At 43.1% G+C, this 13,965-nt stretch overlaps 1 protein-coding gene across 5 annotated transcripts in view; it reads right to left on the reverse strand.

Annotated features, from left to right (window-relative positions):
• The window catches only part of CRTC3 (CREB regulated transcription coactivator 3), a 103,378-nt gene extending 89,630 nt beyond the window's left edge, over window positions 1-13,748 (reverse strand). For 3 of the 5 annotated variants that reach the window (XM_064267166.1, XM_064267165.1, XM_064267168.1), the window contains exons 1-2: window positions 13,585-13,748; window positions 3,456-3,554 (exon numbers count right to left, since the gene is read on the reverse strand). In XM_064267166.1, coding sequence (XP_064123236.1) covers window positions 3,456-3,554; window positions 13,585-13,716 — 231 coding nt within the window. In that variant the 5' untranslated portion in view covers window positions 13,717-13,748. The remainder of the gene's footprint in view (window positions 1-3,455; window positions 3,555-13,584) is intronic. The other 2 variants (XM_064267167.1, XM_064267164.1) reach the window with 1 other exon arrangement.
• Between the last annotated feature and the right edge of the window lie 217 nt (window positions 13,749-13,965).

Here is a 13,965-nt window from a genome sequence, read left to right on the forward strand (position 1 = left end):
TTCTGCTTCTAGGTGTTTACATAAAAGCTGCATACGAGTGTTTTTAATGGCTTTATTCATAACTGCCAAAAACTGGAAACAACCCAAATGTCCATCAGTTGATGAACGGATAAATAAATTTTAGCATATAATACAATGAAATGCTACTCAGCAACAAAAAAGAATGAGCTACTGATATTTGCAACGTTGTGGGTTGAATTGTGTTCCCCAAAAAGATATGTTCAGATCCCAACCCTAGGCACCTGTGAATGTGACCTTATTTGGAAACAGGGTCTTTGCAGATGTAATCAAGTTAAGGTGAGGTCACAGTGTTAGGGTAGGCCCTAAATCTAACAACTGGTGTCTTTATGAGAGAACAGGGAGGGAGTTTTAGACACACAGACACGCAGGGAAGAAGGCAACATGACAAGGGAGGGAAAGACTGGAGTGATGCAGCCAAGGAATGCCAAGAATTGCTGGCAACCACTAGAAGCTAGGAGGAGGCAAGGAAGGATTCTTCCCCAGAGCTTTCAGAGGGAGCATGGCTCTGCTGACACCTGGACTTTGGACTTCCAGCCTCCAGAACTGTGAGAGAACAAATTTCTGTTGTTTTAAGCCGCCTAGTTTTTGGTGCTTTGTAATGGTGGTCCTAGGAGGCCAAGACATGCAACAACATGGCTGAGTCTCAAATGCATGATGCTGAATGAAAGCAGGACCCAAAAGACTACATACTATATGATCCCACTGACAGGACACTCTGGAGAAGGCAAAACTCAGATTAGTGGCTTCCAGAGGCTGGAGACTGATTACAGAGGGAATAGGAAAGCTTTTGAGGTGACAGAGCTGTTTGATATCTTGACTGTGGTGGTGATTTTAGTCCACAGATCTGTATATCTAAAAAAAGGTGAATTGTACTGTATGTAAATTACACCTCAATAAAATTCACTTAAAAAAATAACCTGTGCTTTTGGGCTTCTCTTTTTTTTCTTCAGTTTGTTAAGAATCCTGGGAAGAGGCTCCTGCTTGCCTAATCAGGGACAATGTGAGCAACAAAATAATAATTGATGGTTACGGATTATAAGTCGCTGAATGAAATGGGAAACCATAAAACCATACATGCAGAAATAAATGAATAAATGCATAAATTGAAGCGTGATGAAGAACCAAATTAAAGTACCTCCTCATAAAATACTTAGTCGTTATAAAGGGGAAAAGAGTAACTTCAGAGTGGAGAAGCCTGGCAGACACCATCTTAACTGAGTGACCAAAGTGAACATCATCAATAACAGGAGAAATCAAAATCACGCATATAATAGGATACAGTGACAGCATGGCTTCTGTCCTATTCCTGCCAAAGATGTATAATCTGAGTCTAATCACTACGACACATCAGGTGAGCCCCTACTGAGCTTGTCTACAAAATAACTGGTAATCTTCAAAACTAGCAAGGTTGTGAAAGTAAAAAATACTTTTTGATGTTTTAAAAAGACTGAAAAAGACTGTTCTAGACTGAAGGAGGCTTAAGAGAATGACAACTAAATAAATGTGATTCTGAACTGGATCCTTTTGCTATACAGGGCAATTTTGGGACACTTGGTAAAACTAAATGGGGTCTGAAGACTGGATGGTGATAATGTATCACTGTTAATTTCCTGATCTTGATGGCTGTATCTTGGTTATATAGGACAGTGCCTTTGCTTATAGGAAGAACACCAAAAAAAAAAAAAAAACCCAAACCCATTGCCATCGAGTTAATTCCGACTCATAGCGACCCCATAGGGCAGAGTAGAACTGTCCCATAGAGCTTCCAAAGAGCCCCTGGTGGATTCAAACTGCCAACCTTTTGGTTAGCAACGGTAGCACTTAAATCACCATACCACCAGGGTTTCCACAGGAAGTACACAGCAAAATAGTTTGGGGTAATAGGACATCCAGAAAAAAAAATAGGACATCAGGCCAGCAATTTATTCTAAAGGAAATAAAAGCTATTTGTACTGTACTTTCAACTTTTCTGTAAGTTTATGATTGTTCCAAAGTAAAAACTATTATTAAAAACATATATATATATTGTCCTCCCCCCCCAAAAAAAAAAAATCCTGGGAAGGGTAAGGATTGTCATCTTATCCCATTCCCCAATGACAGACTTTAGTCAATAAACTATCACATTAAAAAGAAACAAACTATCACATTTACTTGCCAAGAGGGAAGCTTTACCACAATCTGGCAACAGGAAATGGGAGGGGCATCATAATAAACTCTGTATTCCTCTAAAGATGACAGACAGCAAAGTGCGACAAAATCAGGATTTCAAACACAGCAAACCTTGACACCACTCTATTTTCTGAAGCATAAAACAGAGATCTTCTTTATTTGGATAACAAATGATCCAAACGGCCAAAGTGTTAGATAGCTTATAAAGACAGGCCTTTAATATAGACAGTATCATGGTGCCATTCCTATGTCTTTACATTAAAGACAACATTGCAGTGTAATAGGGTACGAACAGGTTGATACTGTACTTTTTCTAATCACCATTATATTTAAGCTTTTTTTTTTATGAGCACTCTCAAATGGCACTCTCCAATTTAAATAATACTCTTGCTTTGTTTGACATCATCAAACAAATGAACCCAGTTTTCGCTACAAAAAAAAGACGACAGTACTTTTAAAATGGAGAAGCATTCAAATGAGTCATGTTATACTTCAAGTTTCTATCTCGACTTTAACACTAAATCTTAAATTAGAATGACAAGCTCCTATGACAAGCTCCTAATTTTTCAGAGACTAGGCTCCCTGAGAAGGTCTAATTCAGATCATAACAATTATACCATATACCATTATCTGAGACACCAGTTCCACACTGCTTTGAGCAAGGGTTTTCGCTGATATGAACAATTCAAGCACCTCTGGCACTCTACTAACCTGAATGCCACCAAAAACCAGTTCTGTACACCTTAGGCCTGAGCTGTCCAATACGGTGGCCACTAGCCACACGAGGCTACTGACTGCTTGAAACGTGGCAGGTCCAAATTGAGATGTGCTTTAAGTATAAAATACACACTGGATTTCAAAGACTTACTACCAAAAAAAAAGGGGGGGGGGTAATGAAATAGCTCATTAATTTTTTGTATTCATTTCATGTTGAAATAATAATATTTTAGATATATATTGGGTTAAATAAAGTGCATTATTAAAATTAATTCCACCTGTTGCTTTTTACTTTGTTTAAAGTGGCTACTAGAAAACTTTTAATTACATCAGTGGCTCACATTATATTTCTACTGGGCAGTGCTTCCTTAGATCATTTCTGAAAATAACATTATCTTATGTCACAGAAACTATGAAAGCAAATATTGACAGCCAATTAATCTGAGATCTAATCTATAAAAGTCAATTTCTTTTTGCTATCTGGGTTTTATGCATGCCTATCTTTGTACATGCCGTTCAGCTTGAAGAAAGTGATTATCTGGGGGTACCTGAAACTCTGATGCACTGCTACGCAGCTGGTTCACATTTGGCAAGGATCCTCCGTGGTACTGGGTAAGGCGCAGTTGCTGAAGCTTCTGAAATTGAACCTGGAAGCAAAGCCATTTCAAAAATGTTAAGAGATGTCACCAGAGATCTGAAGGAAGCATCAAAGTATAGTATTTTGTGCTGAAAATGGTTCAAGAATGAAAGCCTTGGTTTCAATTTCTTTTCTACTTAAATGATCACAATCTTCAGGTTTCCGGTGCTTTCTGGGTTTTGACAACTCTATTTTTGGAAAGAATTTACCCGTGTTCCAAATGTCCCATGTGATGACAGCAAGGTACACTTGCAAGCTTTTCACTGTGGATGTGTAGGCAAGCAGACACATCTTTAACAGCAATAAAAGAATTGCTTAAAGAAAAACTAAGCTACTACCTATAACCCTAACACATTTACTCTGTTCCTTTCTCCATTTACATTTCTGTATAACAACTGTATTGTTGTGATCATAACATAGATACAATCTTGCATGCTTACATCACAAGTCTTTTCCATGTTGTTACACAATCATTTCTAATGGCTACATTTCTTCCTCTAAATTATTTGCTTAGAACACACTCCAAAGAGTGATTACTAAGTCACTGGATATGGCCTTTGGATGGCTCTCGGTATACACTGCCAGAACACTTTCCTAAAGGTTTATCGATTTATATATCAGAAAAGTTTCACCAAAAACTCACTAATACCAAATATTATCATTAATTGGGGTAAGAAAGGAGGCCAGATTAACAGGTATAAAATCCATTCCACTGTTTTAATATGCCTTTCTTCTGCAATTTCTTCCTTGCTTCATTTTTAAAAGGCAGTAAAATAGTTACAGTTCTTGTAAACCTCAAAGTGGTCTGATCTGATCTTTAAGAGTTATTTCTAAAATAATAAATTGGTTTGTGGTTATATAACCCTTGGCACTTATAATTCACACAGGGAAGAAGGAAGCTCTCGACGGGTGCCCTGAGGCACACTGGTGTCCTTTTATTACTCTCCAACTATCATTGTCTAATAATACAAAAAATGACCAGATTTGAGCCTCTGGCATGGGCCAGGTGCTGTTCTAAGATGCTTTGCATACTTTATCCCTAACCCTCTCCACAACCATGCAAGGGAGACTACGGTATTCTGCTTCTACAGACCTGGAGACTCAGACTCAAGGAAGTTCAGTGTCTTGTCCAAGATCATAGCTGGAGCCTGAGCCACGGCTGTCAGGCTCAGAGCTCATACTCCAACTCTGCCGTGCTCTTTTCCTTTGCTGATTCTCCCTCAGTGATTACACTATTACAGGCTCAGAGAAAGTGAACTTTGGTTGGCCAATAGCACTGTTGAGCCTGTGAAACTCTGATTTTGTTCTATATTTACTTTTTATTCTGAAAAATTTTAAATATGTACAAAAGAGAGACTAGCATAATAAAATCCCACCTACCCATCATTCACCTTCAACAATTACCAATGTATGCTCAATCTTATTTTACCTTTTAACCCCCTCCACTATCCCATACAGTCTGCTCAGTGAAATCCCAGACATGATATTTCATATTTCAATATATGCATCTCCAAAAGATAAAGACTTGTATCTGGAAGTTTTAAAGAAATAAAAAATCTTTTGACTGCTTTAACTTTCTTATACCCATGGTGTTTGATTTCTCAAACATACTGCACTGGGATATGGTTATAATGTATTAATCAAAACCCAGATCTGAGAGTCAAATATGAGAAGGCGGGCATGGTGAGCTTTTTCCATTCATGAGCTGAGTTACAAAAATAGTCTCCAGTTTTCCATCTTAACATTCTAAAAGCAATTCACAGAAGCATTTGATTCTTTATCTCTGAAATTCTCTAAACAAAATTATTGGCCACCTTGATCTAAAACCTTTTATTCCTTTTCCTATCAATCCACCCATTTATTCACTTACACAAAAACTTTTAACTCTGTGTCAAGTACTGCACCAGGCACTAGCTTACTAAGATGAACGTGTGCCAAACTTCCTGCCTTCAGAAAAATCTCACAAGCTCTTACCCATAAGCCTTGATATGTCAACCAAGCTAAATTCTAAATCTAGCTAGAGACCTGCCTTCAACAGAGTTGAAAGTCCTCACAGTCCTCCATATCTGCTTTCCCTCCCAAAGTCCTTTCTACCAGAGCTTTCAGAGACTAATTGTGCTGTCATAAAAAGAGCACTGGATTTGGAATCAGAAGACCTGGCTTTGCAACCTGGGGCTCCTATGTGGTTGAGCAAAGTATTCTGATGTCCACTTCACAAAGACGATGTAAGGATTAAAAGAGATAACAGACATGACAGTGGTGTACAAAATGTAAAGGACTTGAAAATTTCTCAAAATATTATTGTTGAGATTCTCAGTTACTTTTTAAAACCTTGGGTTATTTTCATCTTTTCCTCTTTTGAAATTCGGAATGATTTGCTAGACAGCACCTTAGAGACTGCCTTCAACACCTGCAAGTTTAGAGTTGATAAAAATGAACACCAAAGACTGATTAGCCAAAAGAAGAGGTCACAAACTGGCAGCCCACAGGCCACATTTAACCTAGAGTATTCTGTCTGACCCGCATGATGTTAAATCACTTGATGTTTTAAATTCTAATTTTCAAACTGAGAGACTGCATAAAATTTGGATTCCCAACTTCTCTTGATTTAAAGATCAAGCAACATTGAACCCATATTCTTGCATGGCAACAATGGATAGGGCTGAGAAGTGGCTACACCTCCTTAGACAGGGCAGGGCTTAGGCTCTTCTGTTTACCCAAGTCCTCACCATATCCTATCACTCCCCGACTACTGCTCAGAATCAGCTACCATTTATCATCTCACTCCTGGCCCCCCAACTCATTTTTTTTACCTGCTTGACCCTGTAATTTCAGTTAGCAACCTTTGGCCTATGGTCACACACTTTAGTGGAATTTCCTTCAATGCTCACATGCAATGAGAGCCAAGTCTCACTAATTCCTTTTTTTTATTATTATTAACTTGTATTAAGCTTCAAGTGAACGTTTACAAATCCAATCACTCTGTCACATATAAGTTTACATACATCTTACTCCATACTCCCATCTGCTCTTCCCCTATTGAGTCAGCCCTTTCAGTCTCTCCTTTCGTGACAATTTTGCCAGCTTCCCTCTCTCTCTATCCTCCCATGCCCCCTCCAGACGAGAGCTGCCAACACACTCTCAAGTGTCCACCTGATATAATTAGCTCACTCTTCATCAGCATCTCTCTCCCACCCGATGACCAGTCCCTTTCATGTCTGACGAGTTGTCTTCGGGGATGGTTCCCGTCCTGTGCCGACAGAAGGTCTGGGGAGCATGGCCGCCGGGATTCCTCTAGTCTCAGTCAGACCATTAAGTATGGTCTTTTTATGAGAATTTGGGGTCTGCATCCCACTGATCTCCTGTTCCCTCAGGAGTTCTCTGTTGTGCTCCCTGTCAGGGCAGTCATCGATTGTGGCCGGGCACCAACTAGTTCTTCTGGTCTCAGGATGATGTAGGTCTCTGGTTCATGTGGCCCTTTCTGTCTCTTGGGCTCTTAGTTGTTGTGTGACCTTGGTGTTCTTCACTTTCCTTTGATCCAGGTGGGTTGAGACCAATTGATGCATCTTAGATGGCCGCTTGTTAGCATTTAAGACCCCAGACGCCACATTTCAAAGTGGGATGCAGAATGTTTTCATAATAGAATTATTTTGCCCATTGACTTAGAAGTCCCCTCAAACCATGTTCCCCAGACCCCCGCCCCTGCTCCGCTGACCTTTGAAGCATTCATTTTATCCCGGAAACTTCTTTGCTTTTGGTCCAGTCCAACTGAGCTGACCTTCCATGTATTGAGTGTTGTCTTTCCCTTCACCCAAAGCAGTTCTTATCTACTGATTAATCAATAAAAAACCCTCTCCCTCCCTCCCTCCCTCCCTCCCCGTTTCGTAACCACAAAAGTATGTGTTCTTCTCAGTTTTTACTATTTCTCAAGATCTTATAATAGTGGTCTTATACAATATTTGTCCTTTTGCCTCTGACTCATTTCGCTCAGCATAATGCCTTCCAGGTTCCTCCATGTTATGAAATGTTTCACAGATTCGTCACTGTTCTTTATCGATGCGTAGTATTCCATTGTGTGAATATACCACAATTTATTTACCCATTCATCCGTTGATGGACACCTTGGTTGCTTCCAACTTTTTGCTATTGTAAACAGAGCTGCAGTAAACATGGGTGTGCATATATCTGTTTGTGTGAAGGCTCTTGTATCTCTAGGGTATATTCCGAGGAGTGGGATTTCTGGGTTGTATGGTAGTTCTAACTGTTTAAGATAACGCCAGATAGATTTCCAAAAGTGGTTGTACCATTTTACATTCCCACCAGCAGTGTATAAGAGTTCCAATCTCTCCGCAGCCTCTCCAACATTTATTATTTTGTGTTTTTTGGATTAATGCCAGCCTTGTTGGTGTGAGATGGAATCTCATCGTAGTTTTAATTTGCATTTCTCTAATGGCTAATGATCGAGAGCATTTTCTCACGTATCTGTTGGCTGCCTGAATATCTTCTTTAGTGAAATGTGTGTTCATATCCTTTGCCCACTTCTTGATTGGGTTGTTTGTCTTTTTGTGGTTGAGTTTTGACAGAACCATGTAGATTTTAGAGATCAGGCGCTGGTCGGAGATGTCATAGCTGAAAATTCTTTCCCAGTCTGTAGGTGGTCTTTTTACTCTTTTGATGAAGTCTTTAGATGAGCATAGATGTTTGATTTTTAGGAGCTCCCAGTTATTGGGTTTCTCTTCATCATTTTTGGTAATGTCTTGTATTCTGTTTATGCCTTGTATCACTAATTCCTTTTTATAAAAAAGTCTCTCAAGATTCAACACAACCCCAATCAAAATCCCAGCAGGCTTTTAAAATAAAAATTGACAAGATAGTCCTAAAACTCATATATATGGGCAAATGACCCAGAATAGGCAAAGCAATTTTAAAAAAAAGAGCAAAGTTGGACTTAAATGTTACCTGATTTGGTGACTTACCATGAAGCCTGAGTAATCAAGACAGTATTGGCAAAAAGAGAGACATATAGATTAATAGGACAGAAGAAAGAGTCCAAAAATAGACACACACATATACGGTCACTCGATTTTTGACAAAGGTGCAACAGCAATACAATAGGAAAAGGAAAGTCTTTTCACAAATGTTACTGGTACTATTGGATATCCATACGGAAAATAAAAAGTGATTGAGTATATAGACACTTAATGTTAACAGCCAGATTCAAGCCCCAGCTCTGCCACTTACCAGCCATTCCTTCAAAATTACGAACACACTAGATACCTCAGGGGGTGACTGAGAGGACTACAGGAGATAATGCATACAAAGGGCTTTGCACAGTGCCTGGTGAAGAGACAGCCCTCAATACTTAGCCCCAACCTAATCTTTCTCATCTTCTCTCTCTATTCCTTTGTCAAAGGCCTTACTACTCCATAACGTATCTATTGCTTGTTTGTTTCAATATGGAAATAGTGGTTCTTTCCAAATATTCAAGACAAATTAATGCTCCAGGCTGCTGTGAAAAGTTTATCCCATGATTTCTCAATTCCACAAGTTGTCCTTCATAGCTGAACTTCTTGAACAAGTTTCCAGAAACTTGCTCCATTTCCTCCCATTCACTCCTCAATGCTTTGCAACCTACCTTCTACCCAGCACCTTCTGAATGCAACTACTTCACTATGGTTACTGATTCCCTCCACGTGACTAGACAAAAGGACATGGTCTTATGCTAGACCAAGCCAGCAGCACCAGATTCAGCTGGTCAATATTCCCTCCTCTTCACAATAACTCTCTGGGCTTTTCTCCTAACTTTCTGATTATTCTTCAGTCCTCTTTGTTGGCTTCTCCTCCTCTACTTCCCCTTTAATTGATGGAGCAACCTGGGCTTATCCTAGGCCCTCTTCACTTTTCATTCTATAACAGTGGTAATAAACTCAAATGCCTACAGGTGCCAAGTAGGGAAGACAAGTGAAATGAGGTGGACTCACTGTGAAGACCACAGGGAGGGGGGATGGTGGGGATTGTGGCATATTGAAGAGTACATACATGCCCTATCTAATGGGACCAGTCACTAACTACTTACCTCCAGGCAATTGCTGCCATGCAGAAATGTGGGGTCACTGCTGCCAGGTGATCTCACTTCTCAAAAGAAATGAAAGTCTAGATTTCAATGTTAAATTCAAATATTCATTCAGCCCTCAGTGTTTTTAAAACACATTTTGGGCCCAAAGAAAACATTTCAGAGGGCCAATATCTGTTCTATAAATTCTTCCTAGGCAGCTGAATCTTCTCTGATGGGTATACAACAAAGATTCTCAAATTCATATCACTAGCCCAGCCTTCCCTCCAGAGCTCCAAGACCATATAAACAACTGCTGCTGGACCATCTTTAATTAAATGCCTCACAGGCATCTCAACATCGCCTCACTGACAAACCCTGCTCCTCCTGCCAGTGTTCCCTCCCTTGATTGAGGATATTCCTGAAGTGGCTTTAGCCTAAAAGCTGGAGGTCATCCTCGAGCCATCCCTTTCATGCATTCACAAATCTGGTCCTTTCTATCTCCTAATGACCAATTTGTTTACCTCTCTGCCTCCTCATTGCTACCATGCTAGTCAGTGCCATCATCACCTTTCCTAGGTTACTATCACAGCCTCAGAACTGTTTCTCTGCTGCTCCTCCTCTATCCTAGCGACCAATGTGGAAGAAGAATCTTTTAAAATGCAAACCTCTCCTGGTTCAACCCTACAATGACTTTCCATTGTCCTTAGGATCAAGTCCCAAGTCTTGTCTCCACAATGTGACCACTGTGAACCTCTCCAGCTTCATCTCAAATCACCTTCCTTGTCCCCTTGCTGAACTCTGTTCTCTGTGCCTGAAACATTCTCCTTCCCTCAACATGCAAACATGTACCATCAAATAACCTCCCCAGTCCCACTCATCCTTTAGGTGCCTGAAGAAGTGAAGACTCCCTACCACAGACTCCTAGAGAGCCATCTACTTCCCCTTCTGTAACGTTCATCAAAATAGCGTCCTCCTACTTGTTAAGTGAATGTCTTCCCCATTAAATCCCAAAACCCATGAGAAAAATATGTCTTGTTTGCTCACTACTGTATACCCAACGTCCATCCCAACTCTAGCATACACCATTGTTGTTGTTGGGTGCTGTCAAGTTGATTCCGACTCATAGCGACCCTATCACAACAGAATGAAACACTGCCTGGTCCTGTGCCATCCTCACAATCGTTGTTATGCTTGAGCCCACTGTTGCAGCCACCGTGTCAATCCATCTCATTGAGGGTCTTCCTCTTTTCACTGATCCTCTACCGTAGGGACTCAATAAATTTTGGTGAGTAAATTAAGATCCTTGAAGAAAGGCACCATGTCTTTACCCCCAACCCCTACAAATACACCATTAGCTACATAGTGGCCACCCAAATACTACGAAGTGAATATAACCTCTTCCCAGGCATACCTGCCTCTACTTCCTTCCCTCTCCTTACTACCCCAGGCACCACCACTGAGCTAATCCTCCTAGTACTCCCTTCTCAAAAATTTCTCACTGCTTCTTGATAAGGCTGAACCCTCCATAAAAACTCTCCATAATCTAATTCACTCCACCCACTACACAAATATTTAACTCCAAATCTGAAGGACTGGCTGTGAGTACGTAGAGAAGGACTTGAGTCCAACACAGGTTCAGAGGGGAAGAGTGCAAGGATTGCTTAGTGATATGTGTCCCATCAATTAGCCAGTCTGCAATGGGAAGGCAATGCAGCTGCCATCCAGTTACCAATAACGAACAAGATGACTTCTTCTCTAACTGGGATCATTGGACCCTTGGAAATTCAGACATATGCTTGGGGATCTAAGAGTTCTCTCTGAGAAGTGTTTCAACTTTGTGGTTTCATTACGATAAAATTTTAACTAAGCAAATATTTCAAAACAAATTCAATGTTACCACCTATGTTTGTGTTTATGAACACAGTGGAGCCAAATAATATTATTTTACTTGCACCTGGCTGAGAGGAAAAGAACACTGGCAGGCCTAACATCTAAATAATGCCCTATACCAGGTGAAGGGCAAAGTGACATCATAATTTTGTAGTGATAGGATCAAGAGAAAAGTAGCCAAATTCAATTTTCACATGGTGAAAGTCTTGCTAAATTCAAGAGAACCTGTGCTACAACAGTTAAGTTAGCACCGTATTCACAATGAGAGCCTCAATTCAATTCAGCACCATTGCATCTACCACATTAAATTAATGTTGTTAATTTGAATTTACTGCATTTGTAATTTTGCTTGTATTTACTTTGTGCATGTTTTGGTTTATGGTTGTATCACAGCTATAAGCAAAGAACACCATGCGTTTATGTTTGAACATATCTGGGTAACATCAACTTATGTGAGCCTTGAGTATCTGTAACAAAAAATTTGCCATTAAAAGAGTCTACATTACTAATGGTCTCACTTGTCAGGATGTCTTAAGAGAGATTTATGAGTTGGGTGACAACTCTAGGTAAACAGATATGCATAGTGCATTATTTGTACGATGTATGTATTTAAACAGCACATGACAGCGCAGGCCCTAGAATTAATTCTCAGCTTTCACCCGGTCATTCTCTTCAATGTGCTCTGGGCTTGTCACGCTCGTCCCTCAATCTAACGAAGATCACAAGTATCAATGCCTGTGGACTCCAAGCAGGAAATAAAGGAGTGAAGCTGGTCAGGGCATGAGAAAAAAATTTTCTTGAAATTCCTCAGCCTTCTCTACATACTTTCTCTCAGTTTTAATAGAAATGTAACTTCAAGGAATATTTCCTTTTCCCTTATTCTTTTTCCTTAACGTCACTAAAATAAAATACCATCATGAATGTGATAAATGGCAACTGACGCCTAACCTCAGGGTGGGGGGTGACAGGGAGTGGTGTGGACTGCAGTAAACTAGGAAGCTCATGGTCCATTTGAGCGGAAACCACCACCCAGCTCCAACGGATGGTGTCTTACGAATTCAAGATTGTTACCCAGTCTCCCAATTTTAAACAAACAGACAAATAAGGAAATTAAGACTTTATGTGGAAATCTCCCAATTTAAAATTTCTGGCAACAGATTCAAAAAATTTTCCCAAACACTGTCCTGGCCAAAATAATACGTCTGCAGCTCAGTGAGCCCAGGACCAAGAGTTTGCAACTTTGCTCCCAGCTCTCCTTCAAGCCAGCCCTCCAGCGCACCCCCTCCCCGCCCCCAGTGTCTGCATAGCCTCCCCCATCCGCCTGATGGTCCTTCAAGGTCTGCCTTCACGATATTCAAGGCCTGCCCGGCTCACGCTGACCCCCCTTCTCCGCAAGCCTGCGCGGACACTCCTGCTGGCGCTCCATCCTCCACTACTTAACTGTTACCTAACCTCGCTCAGCGCGTGTCTCCTCCGAGCTCGCGCCTTGCTCGTTCCTGCGGGACCCTCCACAGTCCCCGGCAACGCTGAGCATCGCCTCAGTTCTCCTTAAATGTTCGGGAGTGAGCGAAGTAGGCTGGACCTGATAAAGCACCTCGAGGAGCGAGAAGTAGGGAAGCCTCCTACTCAACCACGTCATGGTACCGAGACCCCGAGCCCCGCCGGGGACGCGAGCTGAGCTCTCCCGACGGAGCGGGGGCCCCTCGCGCCCCCGCGGCCTCCACGCCGCCCAGGCCAGTCGCTGGGGGTGGGTGTTCGCAGCCATGAGGAGCGGCGCTGCCCCTGCCGACGCGCAGCTGTTTGGCCTCCGAGCTGCTGGTGATTTCCTCTCGGGGCACCCGGTCATCCTCCCCTCCAGGCCTCCCTCACACCGCCGCCCGCCTTCCCGGCTCGGCCCCCGCCCAGCTCCCCGCATCGCCGACCCGCAAACGGCAGCGGGAGGCGGAGCGCAGAGACGCGCCGAGGCCGCGGCCACGCCGGCCCCGCTCTCGGGCGCCGGTTCCCGGGCGCGGCCCCGCCATCGCCTCGGCCCCGCCGCCTCCCGGCCGCCCCGCCCCGCCCCCGCCCGCCCGCCCCGCGCCGGCCGGGCCCTCACCCGCGACAGGGTGAGATCGGTCATGAGCTGCTCGAAGGCCCGCGTCTCCTCGGCCTGCCGCTGGGTGTGCAGCGCGATCTTCTCACTGAACTTCCGCGGGTTGGCGCCGCCCGAGCCCGGCGAGGCGGCCATGGCGCGGGCCCGGCGCTGGCGGACGCGGTAGGCGGCAGGCGTGGGGTCGGCGTCCCGCCCGCGCGTCGGCCCCCAGGCCGCCAAAGCCGCCGCCCGAAGCCGTCCCCCGGCGCGACCCGGCAGAGGAGCCGCCGCGGCCCCGGAGCCAGCGAGCGGCAGGGAGCGCGCCGAGGCCCGCCCCCGCGCGCCCGGCGCCGCCCTCGGCGTGACTGGCCCGGCCTCCCGCCGCCTCCCGCCCCAGCCGGGCTC

This window comes from Loxodonta africana, chromosome 13, assembly GCF_030014295.1.
Source record: "Loxodonta africana isolate mLoxAfr1 chromosome 13, mLoxAfr1.hap2, whole genome shotgun sequence".
Taxonomy (NCBI): Eukaryota; Metazoa; Chordata; class Mammalia; order Proboscidea; family Elephantidae; genus Loxodonta; species Loxodonta africana.